This window comes from Acinonyx jubatus, chromosome A2, assembly GCF_027475565.1.
Source record: "Acinonyx jubatus isolate Ajub_Pintada_27869175 chromosome A2, VMU_Ajub_asm_v1.0, whole genome shotgun sequence".
Classification (NCBI taxonomy): Eukaryota; Metazoa; Chordata; class Mammalia; order Carnivora; family Felidae; genus Acinonyx; species Acinonyx jubatus.
The window spans coordinates 110,277,211-110,294,534 of record NC_069383.1 but is presented as its reverse complement, the minus strand read 5'-3'; the positions used below and the strand labels follow the sequence as shown (position 1 = coordinate 110,294,534).

Genomic DNA, 17,324 nt, shown 5'->3' with positions numbered 1-17,324 from the left:
GTTTCCATGCAGACCTACCTCACTTCTCACTCTTCCTGCTGTGGCCCCCTGGGTCCCACCGGGGAGGGAAGGGCAACGTCACCAGGCACCTAACACAAGCCCAGCAGTGCCAGGGGCTTTTGAAATGACCATTGATAGGAAGATGCCCCTGAGAGGCTGAGTCTCACACCCAGGGCCACACAGTCCTTTTTTTCCTCCCCACAGCCTGGAGGGTAGGGATGCTTATTCCCACTTGGCAGAGGAACACTGAGACTCAGAGCGATGAGATGACTGGTGTTAGGGACGAGGGAGTCAGAGGTGAATAAGGAGCCCGCCCCCGTTCTCGGGGACAGGCCACCCTCAGTGATGAGGACAGACGGAGTGTATGGTAAGAGCACGTTCAGGAAACCTCAAAGCACTTGGAGCCTCGCGTTCCTCACCTGTAAAATGGGGATAATGACAGCCACCCCTCAGGGCTGTTGAGAGGACATGTTAAGAGCAACCATCACGAAGGGAGGCAGCACACCCCCAGGCCACCCCCGCTGCCACCCCACTGTTTGACAACAACTGCACCATCAGCACCCTGCGAAGTCAGGGACCAGGTTGACCGCCAAGGTGTGGAGACTGCCCGTGCCTTCTGAAAGCAGATCCTCGAGGGCCACCCGCAAGGGAGTATGGGAGATGGCTCAGGGCTTGGCCCCTGCTGGGTGGCCGCGCCCTCAGCGCTTCCCTGAAGCTGTCCTAACCCTCCATCGGCTCCCCCCTCCCTCCCCATCAAGCCAAGGCAGCAGTCTTCTGAGAAGCAGGCGATGCCCTGGCAGCTGGGGAAAGCCGCACCCATCCTTTCCCGGTGCCTTAGTTTCCCCATCTGTAAAGCGGGGGCAAGAAGCCCGAGGGCGATGCTGTTGGAGAGGTGGACACAGGTGGATGCAGCCAAGGGGAAGAACACGGAAGTGAGGCCTGGGCCCTCCAGGCGCTTTGGTGGCAGCGGTGTGTTCCAGGACACGGGGACTTGGAAGGGGCCCCCCACAAGGGCCTCGGCCTCCTGTCTGAAAATGACACCTCTCTCTGAGATCACCTCCAGGGCCCAAAGTGCCACTTTGCCCCTCTCCGGGTGGAGAGGTACCTGCCATGACCGGTGTCCCGCACAGAGCAGGCATGGGAGGTGCACGTGACAAATACTCCTCCCCTCTGAGTGATGAGTGGCTCTAGTGCTAAGCCCAGGCCTGGCAGGGGGGCAGTGGGCGGGGGGGGGGGGGGTGGTCTGACCCAGACAGAGCCTGAGGCCATAGGGCCCAAGAGACATGGGAACCCAGAGCCTGGGGGGCATGGGGCAGAAAGTGAGAAGGGTCAGGTTTGCCAGGCATGTGACAGGCCATGGGTGGAATCCTGGGGGACCAGGTGAGAGGCAACGGGCTGGTAGGGAGGCTGAGACGAGGGTTCCAGAAGACGCCTCCAGAAGAGAAGGGGGTCTCTGCCATCGCCTATCATACCTCTTCACCCTGTGGGGATAAGGGGCCAGCCGGGGCCATAAGGGGAGTGAGTGAGGGGACAGACGGAAGGGAGAAGAGAGGACAGATGGGCGGATGATTGGAAAGGAAGAGGTTGAGGGCTGGGGGGACGCGCATGGATGTCTGAGTGGGTGAGTGAGTCCGTGGATGGTGTGACTATAGTGGTGGCCAGTGGAGATATGTAAACAGGCTGCCTCCACCCACAATAGATGTTGACAAAACTTTCACCAGCAGCACAGACCCGACAAACTCTTGAATGGAGGTCTTACGCTGTGTGACTCACGGAAGTGAGGCTCTGCCCCAGGGAGAATTTCCTTAGGTCAGCAGAGGCTCATGATGCAATGGCAGCCTTGAGAGGTAATGAGCTTCCCATCACTCGGGGTGTTCAAACCGAGGCTGGGCAGCCAGTTCCCCAGGGTGCCATGGAGGAGCTCCTAAGGCAGGCACTGAGCTGCTGCGGTAGCTTCTGGCGACGAGGAAAGAGAATTGGGGTTCCTGAGCTCCCTCAGGGAGGCCACAACCTTTGTAGAAGCCAGTCTTGCTTTCGGATAGAAAGTTCTTTCCGGGCTTGGGGGACAGACAAGCCTGCAGCTGCTGGTCTTCGCTGTGGGAATCAGGCTGGAATCTGAGACATCCCGCCCAGGCCAGGGCAGGGGGCCCGGGGACAGAGCAAGGCTTCGACCTGGAGCCCCAGGCTCAGGCCCACCTCTGAGCCTCAGTTTCCTTCTAGGTGGAATGGGGGCACTGGTGGCCACTGGATGTGATGACACTGGCTGCTATGCCTGATGCCCAGGGCCTTGCAGGGTGCCGAGATCTGGACCCACCTGACCCTGGGGGACTTCCTGGGGGCTGTGGGTAGATAGAAGTAGGTTCTGTGAATGCAGACCTTGAGCTGTGAGTCATTGTCCCTGGGGGCTCTGCCTGGGAAACCCCAGCTGCCTGCCCTGGGCTGGGCCTAGGAACAGCTGGTAGGGGGTGGAGAGCAGGGGCGGGGGCTCCAGCTGGGACCCCGGTCTGGAAATGCCCCAGACCCAGCTCGGGCCCAGGCCCCATGGCCGCTCAGAGGGGCCGAAGCCCTCCAGCCCACCCCCACCCCCACCCACCCCCACCCAGAAGAGCTGGCGTGCGCTCGCTGCTCCCAGAGCCAGACCGCCAGGGCACAGATCCCACATTCACCGCTTCTTAGGGCTGTGACCTGGGGTTAGTGACTTCCCCCATCTGTGCCTCAGTTGCCTCACATGGGAAATGGAGCTGATGATAAAATCATAAGGCCGTTGGGAGAACTGGACGTGTTGGTTCTGGACCCGTGGAGAGCTGACACCACTGCCCAGGGCTCCCTGAGCCTGAGGTGGTCAGGGAGGAATGAAGGTCACAGGGGCCAGCCACACACAGCATCATCCGTCACACGGCGAGGAAGTGGTCTGGCCAAGCCTGGGAACTTTGTCTCTCCCAGCAGACGGAGACCCTCATGGGCCAGCTACTCTCCCAGGAAGCAGCCCTGACTTCGCCCTTCCTTTGTCTCCCGTGCACCCCGAGCTCCCCGCCAGGAGCCAAGCAGGCAGAACAGCCCCTTTCCCCTTCCTGACTGGCTCCTGGCCCCTGCTTGGGGTGGGCCAGGCTGCGGGGCGGGTGTTGGGTTTAAGCCTCTGGGGAGATGGGGGAGGATGTGGGCCCGCCCTCGCCTCCCCGCCCACCTCCCTCCCTCTCGGGCTCAGCCTCTGCCGTCCCAGGCCAGCCTCTGGACACAGGACCAGCACTCTCCCTCACCGGGCAGACGCCCCTCACCCGTCCCGCCCCGAGTGACTCACTGCTCCCCTGGCCCACAGCCACCGCTGTCTCCTGGCAGGAGGCAGGCGCAAGGTTGTGCAGAAGCCACGGGGTCTGGGGCGAGAGGGCTGCTCAGCCAGGAGGGTCTGGAGCAGCCGGACAGGCCAGCTCGCAGAGGCTGGCCTGGGGACAGCAAGGCCAGTGGCTGCGACTTACAGTGGCCAGTGGGAGCCGGCACCTCCCCCCTCTCCTGGCTTTTAGGCCTTGTCTTTCTTCTTCCCACCATGAAGAAGGAAGTGACCTGAGAGCCAGCAAAGACAGCCAGCCCCTGGCCGGGAGGAGACCAGGGTTGGAGGGCTGTGGCTGTGGGTCCGTCAGCCGCCGGCTCTCCCAACCAGCCAGGCATGAAGGGCGGTGGCAGTGCCGTGTGGAGCCTTATGTGGAAATACTGCATCTCCGTGAGGACCCTCAGGTACCAGGGGACGTGTGTCTGGACGCAGCTGTGCCTGGCCATCGCCTGGCGGGAGGGGAGGCCTGGGCACCGGGCCGGCCGGTTTGCATTGACTCTGCAAGGTCCAGGACAGCTCCAGCCTGCGGGGGAGCAGGGATGGAGGGCAGGAAAGGTCATGCCTGGTGCCCTCCGGAGAAACTCAGAGTCTCTAGCGGGGAGGGAGGGAGGACAGTGGAACACTAGTTAGGGAGTGTGCGGGCATCTGGCCGGGACCTGGAGTGCCCACTGGAGGATGCCAGGGGCAGGTAGTGTGTCTGGCAGGTAGTGTGTCTGTCCCAAGTGAGCACGGAAACGGGCGTGTGTTACGTAACATGCCGGCACTGAGCACAGCCGAGTGACCTTGGCCCCGTCCCCTAGCCTCTCAGAGCCTGCTCCCCATCAGTGAAATGGGGGCTCACGCTCGTCCCTTCAGACGACGATTTCGTGTGACTGTCAATGGCAGTCGCCGAGTGGCGGAGATTTCGGCCCCGACTCCAGCACCGCGCTGCCCAAGTTCATACCTGGCTTTGGCGTTAGCGCCGGCGTGAAGGGGCCTCATCTCTGTGGCCACGGCTTCCCGCCTGCAGGTCCTTACAGGATTAGCATGAGGATTAAATGAGATGGTGTGCAAAGAACAGGGCCAGGCGCACTGCCAGCTCGGGATAAACATTAGGTGTGATTACCGCTGCTGTCGTTTGGTACCCGCCCCCCCCCCCTCCCCCCGCTCAGCCAGATGGATGGGGAGGAGTGCCTGGAACAGAGCCCCTGTGCTCCTCAGCGGAGATGGGGTGGGGGAGGGGGCGCAAGGCTCTTTGCCCCCCCGGGGAGGGTGCACGTCTCTGGGTTGACTCCCACCTCTGCACCTGCCGGAGGGGTCCAGACCAGGGAGCGGGAAGCTGGATCCCCTGTGATCTCAGGCAAGGCTGGGGCTCATCTGTAAAGGGGGATTAGGTGGGGCCAGGATTTTTTATGGGCGGGGCTTAGAGGCAGCTGCTTGGAAGGGCTGGAAAGAAGACATCTATTTAGATACTAGCTAAGGGCATATTTGTTACTTCAAGGGGAGGTTTTACAAAGGGGAAGGGATCGGAAGATGCTCCCTCTTTCTTCCCGCCCTCATCACCTGGTATATAAACTATATTAACTCTCCTTTCCTTCCTTCCTTCTTTCCTCTCCAAAATATTTGTGATCACTTATAGGAAATACCTACAATAAATAAAATAAAATATCCGGAAGAGGGTAAGCACAATATAGAATAGAATGCCGTGACCTACGGGAAAAAAATAGAACGGAACAGAGATAAACAGGGTCCTGAGGTCATTCTGTTGAGCTAAACATTACTGAGCTTCCTGGCAGCCAAAGAGAAAGGGGAAACCTAACCCCTCAGCCCACACTCACTGTGATAGAGCATCATCATTACAATGGCCATAGTTGCCTTTGCTGCTGAGTGAGAGTGTCTGGGACCTTGGGCCTTTGGCCTGAACAAGTGTGTGGGGGAAGGTGAGACACATTGCAGAGATAGGCCTGGGGCCTGGTTTTAGGAGAACGGGGCAGACAGAGAGGGCGGAGGCATTGTCTTGGATGGGGATGTGGCTGACTATGGGAGTAGAGAGAGGAGAGCTCACCCCAGGGGTGAGTCAGCGGCCACCTGTCCCTCCTTAGACCCTGGGATAGGCCTCCTTGGGTGGGGACCTTGGAGGTCAGGCCAGGCAGGGGGTGAGTCCCTGGGCTCTGGCAAGAGCACTGTGTGCCTTTCCCTACAACCTCAGCTGGATTTCCCTGTGTCTCATTCTCTCCTGTGGTTTCCGGGGACTGGCAGTATGGAAACCTCGAGGGCTGTTTACAGGATGCAGGGGGCCCAGCACTGGGAGGCCCAGCCGTGCTCTGCCAGGGGCTCTCCCGTGCTCAGGAGGAGTTGCGCAGCCTCACAGAGCCCGGTAGACCAGCCTCTCCGTGCCTCAGTTGCCACATGTACAGCACAGGGGTAAAGGCACAGGGGCTAACTACCAGTCAGGGCTGTGGGGTAGAGCCTCTCGTGGCTCATGGTAAGTCCTCCAAGAGTGTTTTTTGGCCTGGTGGCCTGACAGCATCGCAGGGCTGGAAGGCAGCTCTGGGTGGGTGCAGACATCGTAATTGGCACCGGGTTGGCCCCCAAACCCGCACTTAGCACCTGTAAGTACAGGGCACCTCCATGGTTAGCTGGGGAGGACGGCCCTTAGGGGGCTCCAGGAGACTTGCTCTGCTCTCCGGAACCCCCCACCCCATTTTGTTAGGAGGCCCCCGAGAGGGTGGAGGCTGCTTCCCGAGTCAGACAAACAGACAGACGGACAGAGCAGGCCCTCGGCGGGATCCCAGCCCCCTCAGCTGCCAGGGAAGACCTGAGTCAGCAGGTCTGCGGCCTGAGGCGGGGCTGCCGGCAGCCACAGTGACAAATTGGAGGGTTGCGATCGGACAGCACATAGTTTTCCACTTGCGTCTTCAGATTCCCCTCCGCCTGGGTCTGTCGCCCCTGGCCCGGACCCGCTCACATCTGGAAAAGCAAGAGGTGCGTGTGGGGAGCGGGCTGCTGGCCGGCCAGCCCTGGCCCCTTGCCCAGGGGTTCAGCGACTGCAGCCCAGAAGCCGGGGATGGGGTCTCTGGGACTTCAGCCCCAGGCCTCCGAGAGAGGACACCACACCTAGGAGCCGGGCACGCCGGGGCCCAGAGCGCAACGGTAGGTTGTATGAGGTACATTTTGGGGCGAGTTGCTAGACCCCCTCTGGGCCCGTTTCCTTGGGCAGCGGGTAATGAGAGGAGAACGGTGCCAGCTAGGTGCTCCTTGGGAAACTCACAGATGGGTTCTGTTGGCCCATCGCCCGGCGGAGCGTCTCCCTGTGATGCCCGCTCCCTTCTTCCCTCTCAGCCTCAGTGTTGAGGAGGTGGAGTGCCAGAGTAGGGAGGACACGGGCTTGGCAGTCAGGCCTGCCTGGGTTCGAAACCCGGCACAGTCGCTTTCTGTTGTGTAAGTGACTTTTAGGGCTGTTCTGGGATGAAAGGAGTCGGGCCTGTAGGCCTGCCGGGGAAGGGTCGGTGCCGCGTGGTGGCCCTGTCTCTGAACACCCACCTCCAGGGCCCTGTCTGCCGGAAGCCTTAGTCTGTGGTATTGGTAATCCTCAGCCTCCGGGGCCAGGCTGGAAAATCACTTTTGCATCTGGTGTTATTTTGGGAACGAGAGATCGTTTTGTGCCTTGAGGGCCCATGGGACATTTGAGCTGCCTGGTGGGCAGAGGCAGCCCGCTTGGGGTGCCGGTGGGGGAATGGGGCGGGCAGGGGGCTCCGCTGAGCAAGCCCCGCCCCCACCCCTCCCCCACTGTGCTGTGTCTGAGGAGGAGGGGCTGGGAGCAGCTGGCAGTGGGTCTCTGGAAGCTTCCAGGGCGCTTCCCTGACAATTAGCCATCTGATGCCCCTCCGCGGGAGGCCCTGTGTGCACACACCTCCTGGGACACCGAGCTCACCGCCTCCCAGCCTGGACCATGCCTGGGCAGCTCTGATACAAGGAAATACTTTCCCACTTGGAGCTGACACCCCTCTTCCAATGATGCACCCCCCACACACACACACACCCACACACACCGGGAGGGCGCGGCCCTGCTCTCAGGGCCCCCAACCCATCCGCTTTGCCGTCCCGGGAGAGCCTGCAGTGGCCAGGATTCCCTGAGGCTGCAGATGGGGTCTCCAGTCCCCTCCCCACCTCCTTCCCCTTCTGGACAGGCCCAGACGATCCCTGTCCCTCCCTGAGCAGAGTCCGGGGCTGAGTATGGGACGGGGCAGGAGCTCCTGGGCAGGACTGCCACCTCCCTAAGCACACATGGATCCTTCTGGCAGCTGCTTTACCCGTTCATACATGGGACTTACTGCCTCAGCCCTGTCCTCCCCCCGCCCCCGCCCCTCCCCATCCCCCCCTTCCAGTCTTTGTGTGGGGTTGAACACCTACTCTGTCCCTGGCACTGTGTCGGATGCTCATGTACAGCCTCCCATCCAGCCAGCTAAGGTCTACCCGTGAAGGCCACTATCCCACTGGACAGAGGAGGCACCTGGGGCTCCAGAGCCTCGAGTTACTGATCCCCATGCTGGGTCACTTGGTGAGGGCCGCACATGTCCTCTGAGCCGGGCAGGGAGATTGGGCATCTCGCTGGAAAAAGGCTTCATTCGGCCAGCGAGTAAATATTTGCTGGGCCCCTGCTCTGCATCAGGCCCGTGCCAGAGCCCTGGGAATATGGCAAGGAGTAAGGCGGCGGCCCAGGCCTCATGGAGCCGAACATTCGGGGCAGGGGTTGAGGGGGGCGGACAGAAACAGTAAACAGAGCAAAAGGATGAAGGTGCCTTCGGCCAGGGATTAAAGGAAAAGGATAAAACCGGGAAGGCTTATCGAGTGAGGGGAGCAGAGAGGGCACGTGACCTGGGTGGTGAGGAAAGGCCTGTCCCAGCTGCGCACTGGCTGATGAGCAGACAAATGAAATGGGGTCTGTCCACACGACGGAGTGCCATGCAGCCGCGAAGAGAAATTAAGTGGTGCCCTGTGTCACAGCACAGAGCAGCCCTTGGAAACGTTATGCTAAGAGAGAAGCCGGAGCCACAAAAGACCACTGAGTGTGTGGACATCCACAGTAGACAAGCCCACAGGGACAGGAAGTAGAGCGGTGATTGCCAGGGGCGGGGGGTGGGGCGCAGGCTGGCTGGGTGGGTAGGGGACAAGGACTGCTTAATGCAGACAGGGGTTCTCTTGGGGGATGATGAAAATGTTCTAATCTTAGGTTGCGGTGATGTGTCAGGCTCCGAATATCCTGAAACCATTGTATACTTTAAGTGGGTGGATTTTATAGAATATGAATTGTATCTCAATGAAAAGAAAGAAGTTGAAAAGACCTGTCTGCAGGGGTGGCATGGAGTCGAGAGGGGCAGGAAGGAGGAAGCTTCTGAAGACCTGGGGAAGAGCATTCCAGGCAGAGGGATCAGCAGGTGCAAAGGCCCTGAGACGGGAGCATGCCCAGTGTATTTGAAGAACACGGAGGAGGCCCAGGAGGGAAGGGATGTGCAGTCCCCAAGTCTGTCAGTGCCAGATCCCTTTGAGGACTTGAGAGTTCACTGGGGTGGGGGAGAGACAGGGCAGGGTTTAAAGCAGGACGACATGGAGTTCTTTCTGTTTTCCAACCATCACTGGGGCTGCTGTAAGGAAATGAGACCGTGGAGAGGGCGGGGTGGGGGCTTGGGGGACGGGACACCAATGAGGAGGCAGCGGCTGCTGTCTAGAAGACAGACGATGATTGATACCCAAAGGAGACAGACTGGCAGACAATGGCAGTGGGAATTCAGATGGGAACAGATTACTCCCTGATGGGGGTGAGGAGGCTTCCTGGAGGAGGGGCCTGGACCGGGCCTCCAAGGGTGGGGGTGGGTGGGCCAGGCAGAGGGCCAGTGGTGATAGGGCTCTCCAGGGGGCACCACAGTGTGGGAGTGGGGCGCTGAGTACCAGGAGGACATAAGGAGATGAGGTTGAACATCCCGCCCCTGCCACCCCAGTCCCAGGTGGCCGGAGATGCTTTCAGAATAAGTAGGGCAGCGTCTCTCCAGGGCCACCTGTCACACACCTTTGTCCTGCTCTCTCAGGCTGGTCCTCAGTGAGAATGTTAGCGCCCCCGTGGCCAGAGACCCAGGCGGGACAGGCACTCCCAACAAAGCAGCCTCGCCAGAAACTCAAGTGGCCCTGAAACACGATCGGCCACACGAGACTGGCCAGGGAGGGAGCTGTATTATTTATTGGCCAGAGCTTCTGGGGCCTCCCTGCTGAAGGCGTGTGGACTGGCCAGACCTTGAAGAGACCACTGGGCAGTGTCTGGGGCCCAGTCAGAGGTGGGCGGGGGCCCCAGGGTGCCCAGCACCCTCTCCCTAGGGCGTGGTTTCCTTCATGCCGGCTGAGCAGGGAGGAAGTCAGACGTCAGGCTCTGCAGTGGGGAGGGCCCAGAGCTCGTCCCCAGGGGCCGTGGAGGCAGGCAGGGTGCCGGGGCTCCAGGAAGACCTCCACCCTCTCCCCTGTGACACTGTGAGTACCAACCACCTAGTTTGGGGGAGGGAGAGGGACTCAGCCACCTGAGAAACCGGGGGGGGGGGGGGGGGGCTGCTGATGGCCAGGGCAGAGGGTCCCTGGGGCTCTCATCAGGGTTTGTGATGTTTCTTAGAACCGTTTTCCGTGACCTCTTCTCACTGCCTGGATGGCACAAAGGCCCACCCTGGGCCCAGGGAGCCCCAGGTGTTTCCCCAGAGCTGCCTCGAAGGGCAGCTTCAGCTGCAAGAGGGAGGTTCTCTCACTCCCCTGGGCATTAGACCAGCCCCAGGTCCTGGGGAGAGCAGAAGGTCTAGGGCCCCTCAGCCCACCCAGGCTGGTTGGTCCTAGGCCTAGGCGCTCATAACCACCCTGAGGAGGAGCCACACCCATTTTACAGCTGAGAATACTGAGGCCCACAGAGGTTGCACGGTTGCTGAGGGCTCCTGGAAGGTAGTTGGTGCAGTTTCCTTCCCCCACTGCTACCCCCTCACCCCACAAGGCATACACTTTGAGCCAAAGGAGGCACGGGGCAGAGGGAGGAGAAGCTTCTTTCCAAAATGATCCAGAGAGAAATCTTGAGGATCTGTAGATTCCCTGGGACCAGGAGGAACCTTGGGGACAGCCCCCATGTGGATGGGCAGCTCTGGACACACTGAATGAGAAAGATTCAGTGAGCCTCTTTGGTGCTGTCCCTCGGGAAATCCCCTGTGGCAAGATGGGGAGCCCTGGGGCCACCTGCCCCACAGGGAGATTCCCCACTGAGCTCTGCTTCCCCATCTAACCTCGCTACAACCCTGGAAAGGAGAATGACTATCACGTTGGGGTGATGTGGAAACTTAGGCACAGAGATGTTAGGACATCTGTATGATGTCCCGCAGCAGGTGTAAGTTGGGGAGCCGGGGCTTGAACCCAGAGTGACTCTATGCCCCTTAGTGCATCATACAGTCTCTGTCTGGGGTACAGGGGCAGGGGTGAATGATCCCATGACTGTCCCATCACTGGGCCTCGGTTTTTCCACCTGTAGTGGGGTTGGACTCCAGTGCTAAGCAGGGAGCTGTCTGCCCCGGTTGGCCTCCAAGACCTGGGGCTGGGCTCAAGGTAGGCTTGGCTGCAGAAGTGAGAACCCCCAGGGCAGCTCTCTGATCCCAGGTCAACAAAGCCTTCCTCTGATGCATCGGCAGAGCTCTCTATGACCCCAGTGAGACAGAGGGCCGTGGGGGGACCCCAGGTGGTTAGGCAGCTCAGGGCCCAGGGCTCCGGCCTCCAGTTCAGCCGTCTCCAGCAGCTACCTGCCCCTGTTGGCCTCCGGGGTGCAAACTGGGGAGCCCAGCCAGGCAGGTGCCAGCACCTCTCCTGGGGGAAGGCCTCTTCCAGTCCTGAGGGAAGGGCAGATAGAATGTCACCAGGGGCCAGGACTGCCGGGCTCTGTGGCAGCCACCTCTTCTGGGCCACTGAGGATCTCAGGCAAGCAACTTTCTTTCCCTGTGAATGGCCACAGCGAGTCAGGAGCCTTGAGGGGGGTGTCTGGGGGGCTCAGTGGGTTAAGTGTCCGACTCTTGATTTCGGCTCAGGTCACAATGTCCTGGCTTCGTGGGCCCGAGCCCCACATCAGGCTCTGTGCTGACAGCGCAGAGCCTGCTTGGGATTCTCTCTCTCTCTCTCTCTCTCTCTCTCTCTCTGCCCCTCCCCTGCTCGAGCTCTCTCTCTCTCTGTCTCTCTCCCAAAATAAATAAACAAACTTAAAAAAAAAAATAGAGAGCAGGCAGTGGGTGGAGAGGGCAGCGGACGCCTGGGGCTCTAAGCAGAGACATGGTGAGCAGGGCCGAGCTTTGCTGTGTGCCTAAGGGGAGTCCGGGCTTTGAGGAGAGACGTGGGGCTTCCAGAGATGCTCCTTCCCCTGACACTTCTGGAAGTCCCCAGACCAAGTCCCACTTATGACATGACCCTCTTCAGCTCAGCTTTGCTTAAGGTCTTTCACACCTAACGGTCACATCGGACTTCTGACCCTCCAAGTCAGCTGCTGCCGTGTAAGGTGTTAGGGTCCCTGGTTTGGGTCCCAGCTCTGCAGGCCTGCCCATGTGAGTCTGGGCAAGTCACAGGCCTCGCCTGAGCCTCCAGCTGTTGGAGCGTGAAAGATTGTTTCATGGCACCAAGTAAACTCAGGTTGGTGGGCCCTCTCCTCCTGGCCCCTCGCCCCCGTCGTACCTTGATGAGCCTGTATCCTTGGAGGCATGAGGGTTTTCCTTAGGCCTTTTCCTTGGGGACTGGACCCGTGTGGGACACAGGGTCCAAGAAGCCAACTGGGGCCCTCCCATCCCCCCGGGGCCTGCCTGTCTGAAGCCCACTCCCCTGGGCTCGGAGTGAGCAGAGACTGAGCAGGGCCCCCACCCCCATCATCAGACAGCCAAAACAGTCTGGCCTTCAGAACCCCTGCCCCAATGTGGAATTATTGCCCAAATGGGAGGACTGACCAGGCGTGGGCAGGGTATGGGTGCAGCTCCACGCAGCCCCCCAAGCTGGGGCCTGCTGAGCACAGCATCTGTAGGCAGACGGTTGAGAGCAGGTCCCTTACGGGCCAGTGTGAGGCACCCCTGGGCCTTCTCCCTGAGTCTGTGAGGGAGGAGTTGTGAGCCCCACTTGAGGGATGAGCAAACCAGTGCCCAGAAAGCTATATGAGTGTGACTTCTGGGGGAAAGGAAAGAGGAGTCCGGCCAGGCAGAGTGGGGTGTCCAAGCTGTACCCAGCTTACAGAGAGCATCCAGGCACTTGTCAGGCTGCCAAAGTAGGTTGAGAGCCTTGACCTTGGTGTGAGTCTCAACCCTGCTACTCTCTTAGCTGTTTGACCTGGGGTGTGTCAGGTTAGCCTCAGTCTGTCACTGAGGACCCTTGTCGTTGCAGGTAACAGAAAAGCCAAATCAAACAGGCTTAAGCATAAAAGGGCTTCATTGGTTCATGGAACTGAAAAGCCTAGGGTGTGGCTCGCTTCAGGAATGGCTGGATCCAGGGGTTCACTTTATGTAATGGGTTTGGATGTCTCAGCTCTCACCTCTGCCTTCCTCCCTGCTGGCTCCATATTGAAGCAGGGCTGCTCTGTGTGGGGTCCCCAGCTCTGTGCTTGGCGTGCAGGGAATTCTCCCCAATCCAGCAACAGGCCAGCTTCAGGGGCCAGGCTGCAACCAGCAACACATGGTCTCTGTCTTGAGGATGTTGATAGTGCCCTGGGGGATATGGGACAAGAAAAGAGGAAGTTACCATGCAGGGTGATCAGAGCCTAGCCGGGTGTGAGCTCCAGAGCCAATGGGAGACCAGAGGAGTAATGTCAGTTTCACATCAGGATGGGTTCCCCAAAGTCTTCCTAGAAGAGATGACAGCCGAACTAGATTTTGAAAGCAGAGGAGGAGTTGGCTTGGGGAACAAGAAGTGAGGGGGCAGGGGCCCTGGGGTTCAGTGTGGTGTTCGGGCTGCTTCAGGACCCGCACACGGTGGGGTTGGCCAGGCCGTGGAGTTCCCAGTGGGGCTTAGAGGTCAGCACAGGTGGCGGGGGTGGGGCCAATTGGGCCTATATGTGGGCGAAAGGTGGCTCTGGCTTTAAGGCAATGAGGATGGGAAAGAATGAGCACGTACTGAGCACCTACTGTGTGCCTGTGACTTTCCATATGTTGCCTCGTTCCGGCTACACGACAACCCCTGGAGGTTTCTCGTCCCCCCTGTGCAGAGATGGAAGCAGGTGCCAGAACAGACGGCCTATGGGAGTCAATCAGACCTATTTCCCCCCACAAACTTAGAGCTTTGCACTTAGCAACTGGCCAGGCTCGGTGGCCTCTGATCTGCCATTAAGAGGCTACTGGGATGCCACCTATGGTAGGGACATATGGGGAAGTCACCTTGTTCAAAACAGTTACATGTTGAAACACGTTCCCAGCAGACTAACCACTAAGACTCCCATCACACAGGCAGGGTGTTTGCCGGAAGCGAGCACAGTAAATCTGAAACCCGATGTCTGCAGGAGAGGGGGCACATCATAGCCCGTGGCCAGGTGTGAGCTGTGAAGCCTGAGACCCCCAGGCTGAAGTAGGTGTGGAGAGCCACAGCTCACGGGCGACCAGGGGAAACCAGCTTGAGTCTGAGCTTTAAGCTGCAAAGTTTTAGACCACCTCTCAGCTGTCCCCTCACAGTGCGTTCACCTGTAGCTGAGATAAGCCAGGGAGAGGAACGTGGGGTGGGAGCAGGAAGACAGAGGGCCAGATCCCAGCCCCCCCTTTGGTTGCTATAACCCCTGTAAGCCTCAGTCTCCTCATCTGTAAAGTGAGGGCGTGCCATACGCAATGACATAGAAATAGCTCAATAAATGTCAAGGATGATTATCCCCAAGTAAAAGAAACATTCTCGGTTTGATTATGACATTTTTTAAAAATTGCCATTTTTGCAGCCACAGACTTGAGTCAAATGGGAAACTGTTTGCTTCAGACTCTAGACCCCCCCCCCCCCCCCGCCCCAAGAGCAAGCACATGGTCGTTCAGCCTTGTGTCTGCTGGTCAGGCTTGAGGTTCAGGAAATGTACTCGGTGAGTTAAACCCAAATTTGGAACCTGTCCAATCGTAATTGATCCAAGGTTTTCATTTCTTAAAGGAGTTGGTAAGACAAAGTTTTTTGAACAGGGAAGAGAGAACGCTAGTGGACTGTACCCGGGTGATATACAGAGAGCAGAAGGAGGCCAGAGGCAGATGCCACTGACATTTCAGAGTGGTAGAAGGATACTGGGAGAAGGTGTCTGGGAGAAGGTGTCACCTGAGCCAGGCCTGAAGCGTGAATGAGAATTGGCCAAATGGAGACTGGGAGAGAATTTGTAGGATGAGTCTACCACGGTGTGTTGGGGAACAGCCATCAGTCTTGGATGGTGTGGAACCTAGGAAGGTTGAAGACCAGAGTTGAGGGCCCAAAAAGGAGGCAGGCGGGGCCCAGAGTCCAGAGTAGGCCTCTGGAGTTTTTAAGCAGGGAGGTTGTATTAACCAGCACCCTTTTGGTCACAAGTGACAAAAACAAATGAACAACCAGATAACAAAAACAGATGGTCTCGAGCCAAAAGCTGAATTCATTGCCTTCTGTTTCTGAAACAGGGAGGGCTTCAGGTACAGGTTGATTCAGGGGCTCAAGCTGGTGTCTCTGTTTTCATCTCTCCTGACTTCACTTCAGGGAGCCTCTCTGCCTGTGATTGCCCCAGCAGCCCCAGGTTTACAACTGTCTTGCAGCTAATAATGCTGTGTAGAAACAGTTCCATCAGAGCTCCCAGAACAGACTCTCAGTGGTCTAGCTGGGGTCACATGCCGATCCCTGAACCAGGTGCTTTGGTTAGGGGGTGAGATATTCTAGAGTTAGAGATGGAGTCAGCTGACAAAAACTAGATGGACTAAGAGTGGAGGAGGGAAGACTCCCCAGAGAATATCGGGGTGCCTTACCTGAAGTGAGAGTGGAGGCTGGGAAGGCAAAAACATCCCGCATCCACCACTGTGACCTGAGAAGACCTGCCAGGTCTTCTGTTTGCACTCTGGGCTAGGTGACCTGATGTGCGTCATCCCTTCATGTCAGCCCCATGTGGCAGGGTTTCTTATGATCCCTATTTTGTAGATGAGAAAACGGAGGCTTAGGGATATAAAGTCACTCGCCCAGGGTCATAGCAAATGGCCCCTGACCCTAAATCTGCTGGACCCCAAAGCTGGGATTCTTAACCATCTGTTTCACTGCCTTTGGAGCTTTCAGATCTGAGTTTGGAGAAGATACCTTGGGAGCTTGAATGGAGGACAGACTGGCAAGGGAGAGACCAGAGGCAAAGGCTGGGGCGGGAGGCTGGTGCCGCACAGGCAGAGGGGAGAGGAAGGGACCCTAGGAGATAGAGGTACGGTTTGTACTGTCAGCCTAGCTTTCATTGTTGTTTTCTTTAAATTTTTTTTAATGTTTTATTTATTCTCAAGAGAGAGAGAGACAGAGACAGAGCATGAGCGAGGGAGGGGCAGAGAGAGAGGGAGACACAGAATCAGAAGCAGGTTCCAGGCTCTGAGCCATCAGCACAGAGCCGGATGCGGGGCTCCAACTCGGGAGCTGCGAGATCATGACCTGAGCTGAAGTCGGATACTTAACCGCCTGAGCCACCCAGACACCCCTCGTTGTTGTTTTCTTATGTAGATAAATTTATCTAATCAGCAATATACACATTTGTATGTACACACATACACATACATACACACAGCCGCACTTTGTATATACACACACGTGTGTGTGTGTGTATACATACATATGGGCATACACATTCATAAGCATCCTAATTATTTTGCCTACTGGTTTCTATTTTGGGCAATCTTAGCAGGGGGATGCAAGGTGTGAGGCCCCTGGGCCTGGAGGCTGGACTTATGCTCAGGCTATGGGCACAGGGGCATTTCCTGGGGAATTTCCGGAGGAAGTGGTCAAAGGTCAGTAACCACCCACCTGGCTCAGGGCCAGCTTGGGGGGCAGGGCAGGATGGGGAAACAGCCACTCCTCAGTTCCCTTTTCAGCTCTAAGGCTCCCCAGGCAAGAGTCGGGCCTCCCCGATGATATCATACATGCCAGAAGTCATTCTGCCCACACCCTCATCGCACAAAGGGAAAACTGAGGCAGTTGGGGCACCGCACGCCTTAACTTTGTTCTCACCACGTGAGGAAGCCCAGTAGCCTGAGTACCCACCGTAGGGTATATAGACTGCTGCTTTGCTGTGTGGCCTAGGGTAAGTCACAGAGCTGCTCTGGGCCTCAGTTTTATATCTGCAAAATGGACCTATAATTACCTCCCAGAGTGGACCTCGGAAAAGCACCCGGCCCAGTGCCTGGCAGGTGTCAGTAAATGTTGGCTGTTACATTTTCTTCCTTTGTGTGGCGAACTCATAGAAGGGATGAATGGCTATGGGTCCTAGGAAAGAAAGCTTTCTTGTGTATAAGCTGCGTGGCCTTGGGCAAGTCACTTAACTTCTCTGGACCTCAGTTGCCTTATCTAGAAAATGGCTTGCTAATCACCACCTCAGAGGTTACGGAGAGGACTAACAACGCCAGCCCATGGGATGGCCCCTTTTTCTCATATGTCTCCTTCCCACTGGGCAGCTGGGCATCCACCTGCCCCCCACGGCTCCTCTTCCTGCCCTGGCAGTGGGCCAAGTGAGTTATTGTATTCATGAATCATTCAGCTAATATCTGCTGAGCACCTACTGTGTGCCAGGCACTGCTCAAAGCAATGAGAAAGTCAGACCAAGATCCCCTCCCCCTGGAGCTGCAAACAACTACACAGGATACTTTCAGACTTTGCAATGAGGAAAATAAATGGGTTGATGTGGGGGGAATGGCCTGGTGGAGACTACTTTATGGGTGGTCGGCAAGAGCCTCTCTGCAGAGGGCACCAGAGTAGAGGAGAGAAGGGGGATGGGCCCGGTGGCAGAGGGAGGAGCAGGGGCACAGCCCGCAGGGAATTCAGGCTC

General features: G+C 58.1%; 1 protein-coding gene across 9 annotated transcripts in view; it reads left to right on the top strand.

Moving 5' to 3' along the window:
- IQSEC1 (IQ motif and Sec7 domain ArfGEF 1) overlaps positions 1 to 17,324 on the top strand; it is a 460,032-nt gene that overhangs the window by 328,776 nt on the left and 113,932 nt on the right. Inside the window, exon 1 of one of the 9 annotated variants that reach the window (XM_053218871.1) lies at positions 2,670 to 3,729. The exons of 7 other annotated variants lie outside the window; for them this stretch is intronic. In XM_053218871.1, the coding sequence (XP_053074846.1) occupies positions 3,662 to 3,729 (68 nt within the window). In that variant the 5' untranslated portion in view covers positions 2,670 to 3,661. Of the gene's footprint in view, positions 1 to 2,669; positions 3,730 to 9,557; positions 9,824 to 17,324 lie in introns of those variants that run through there. One more of the 9 variants, XM_053218877.1, reaches the window with a different exon arrangement.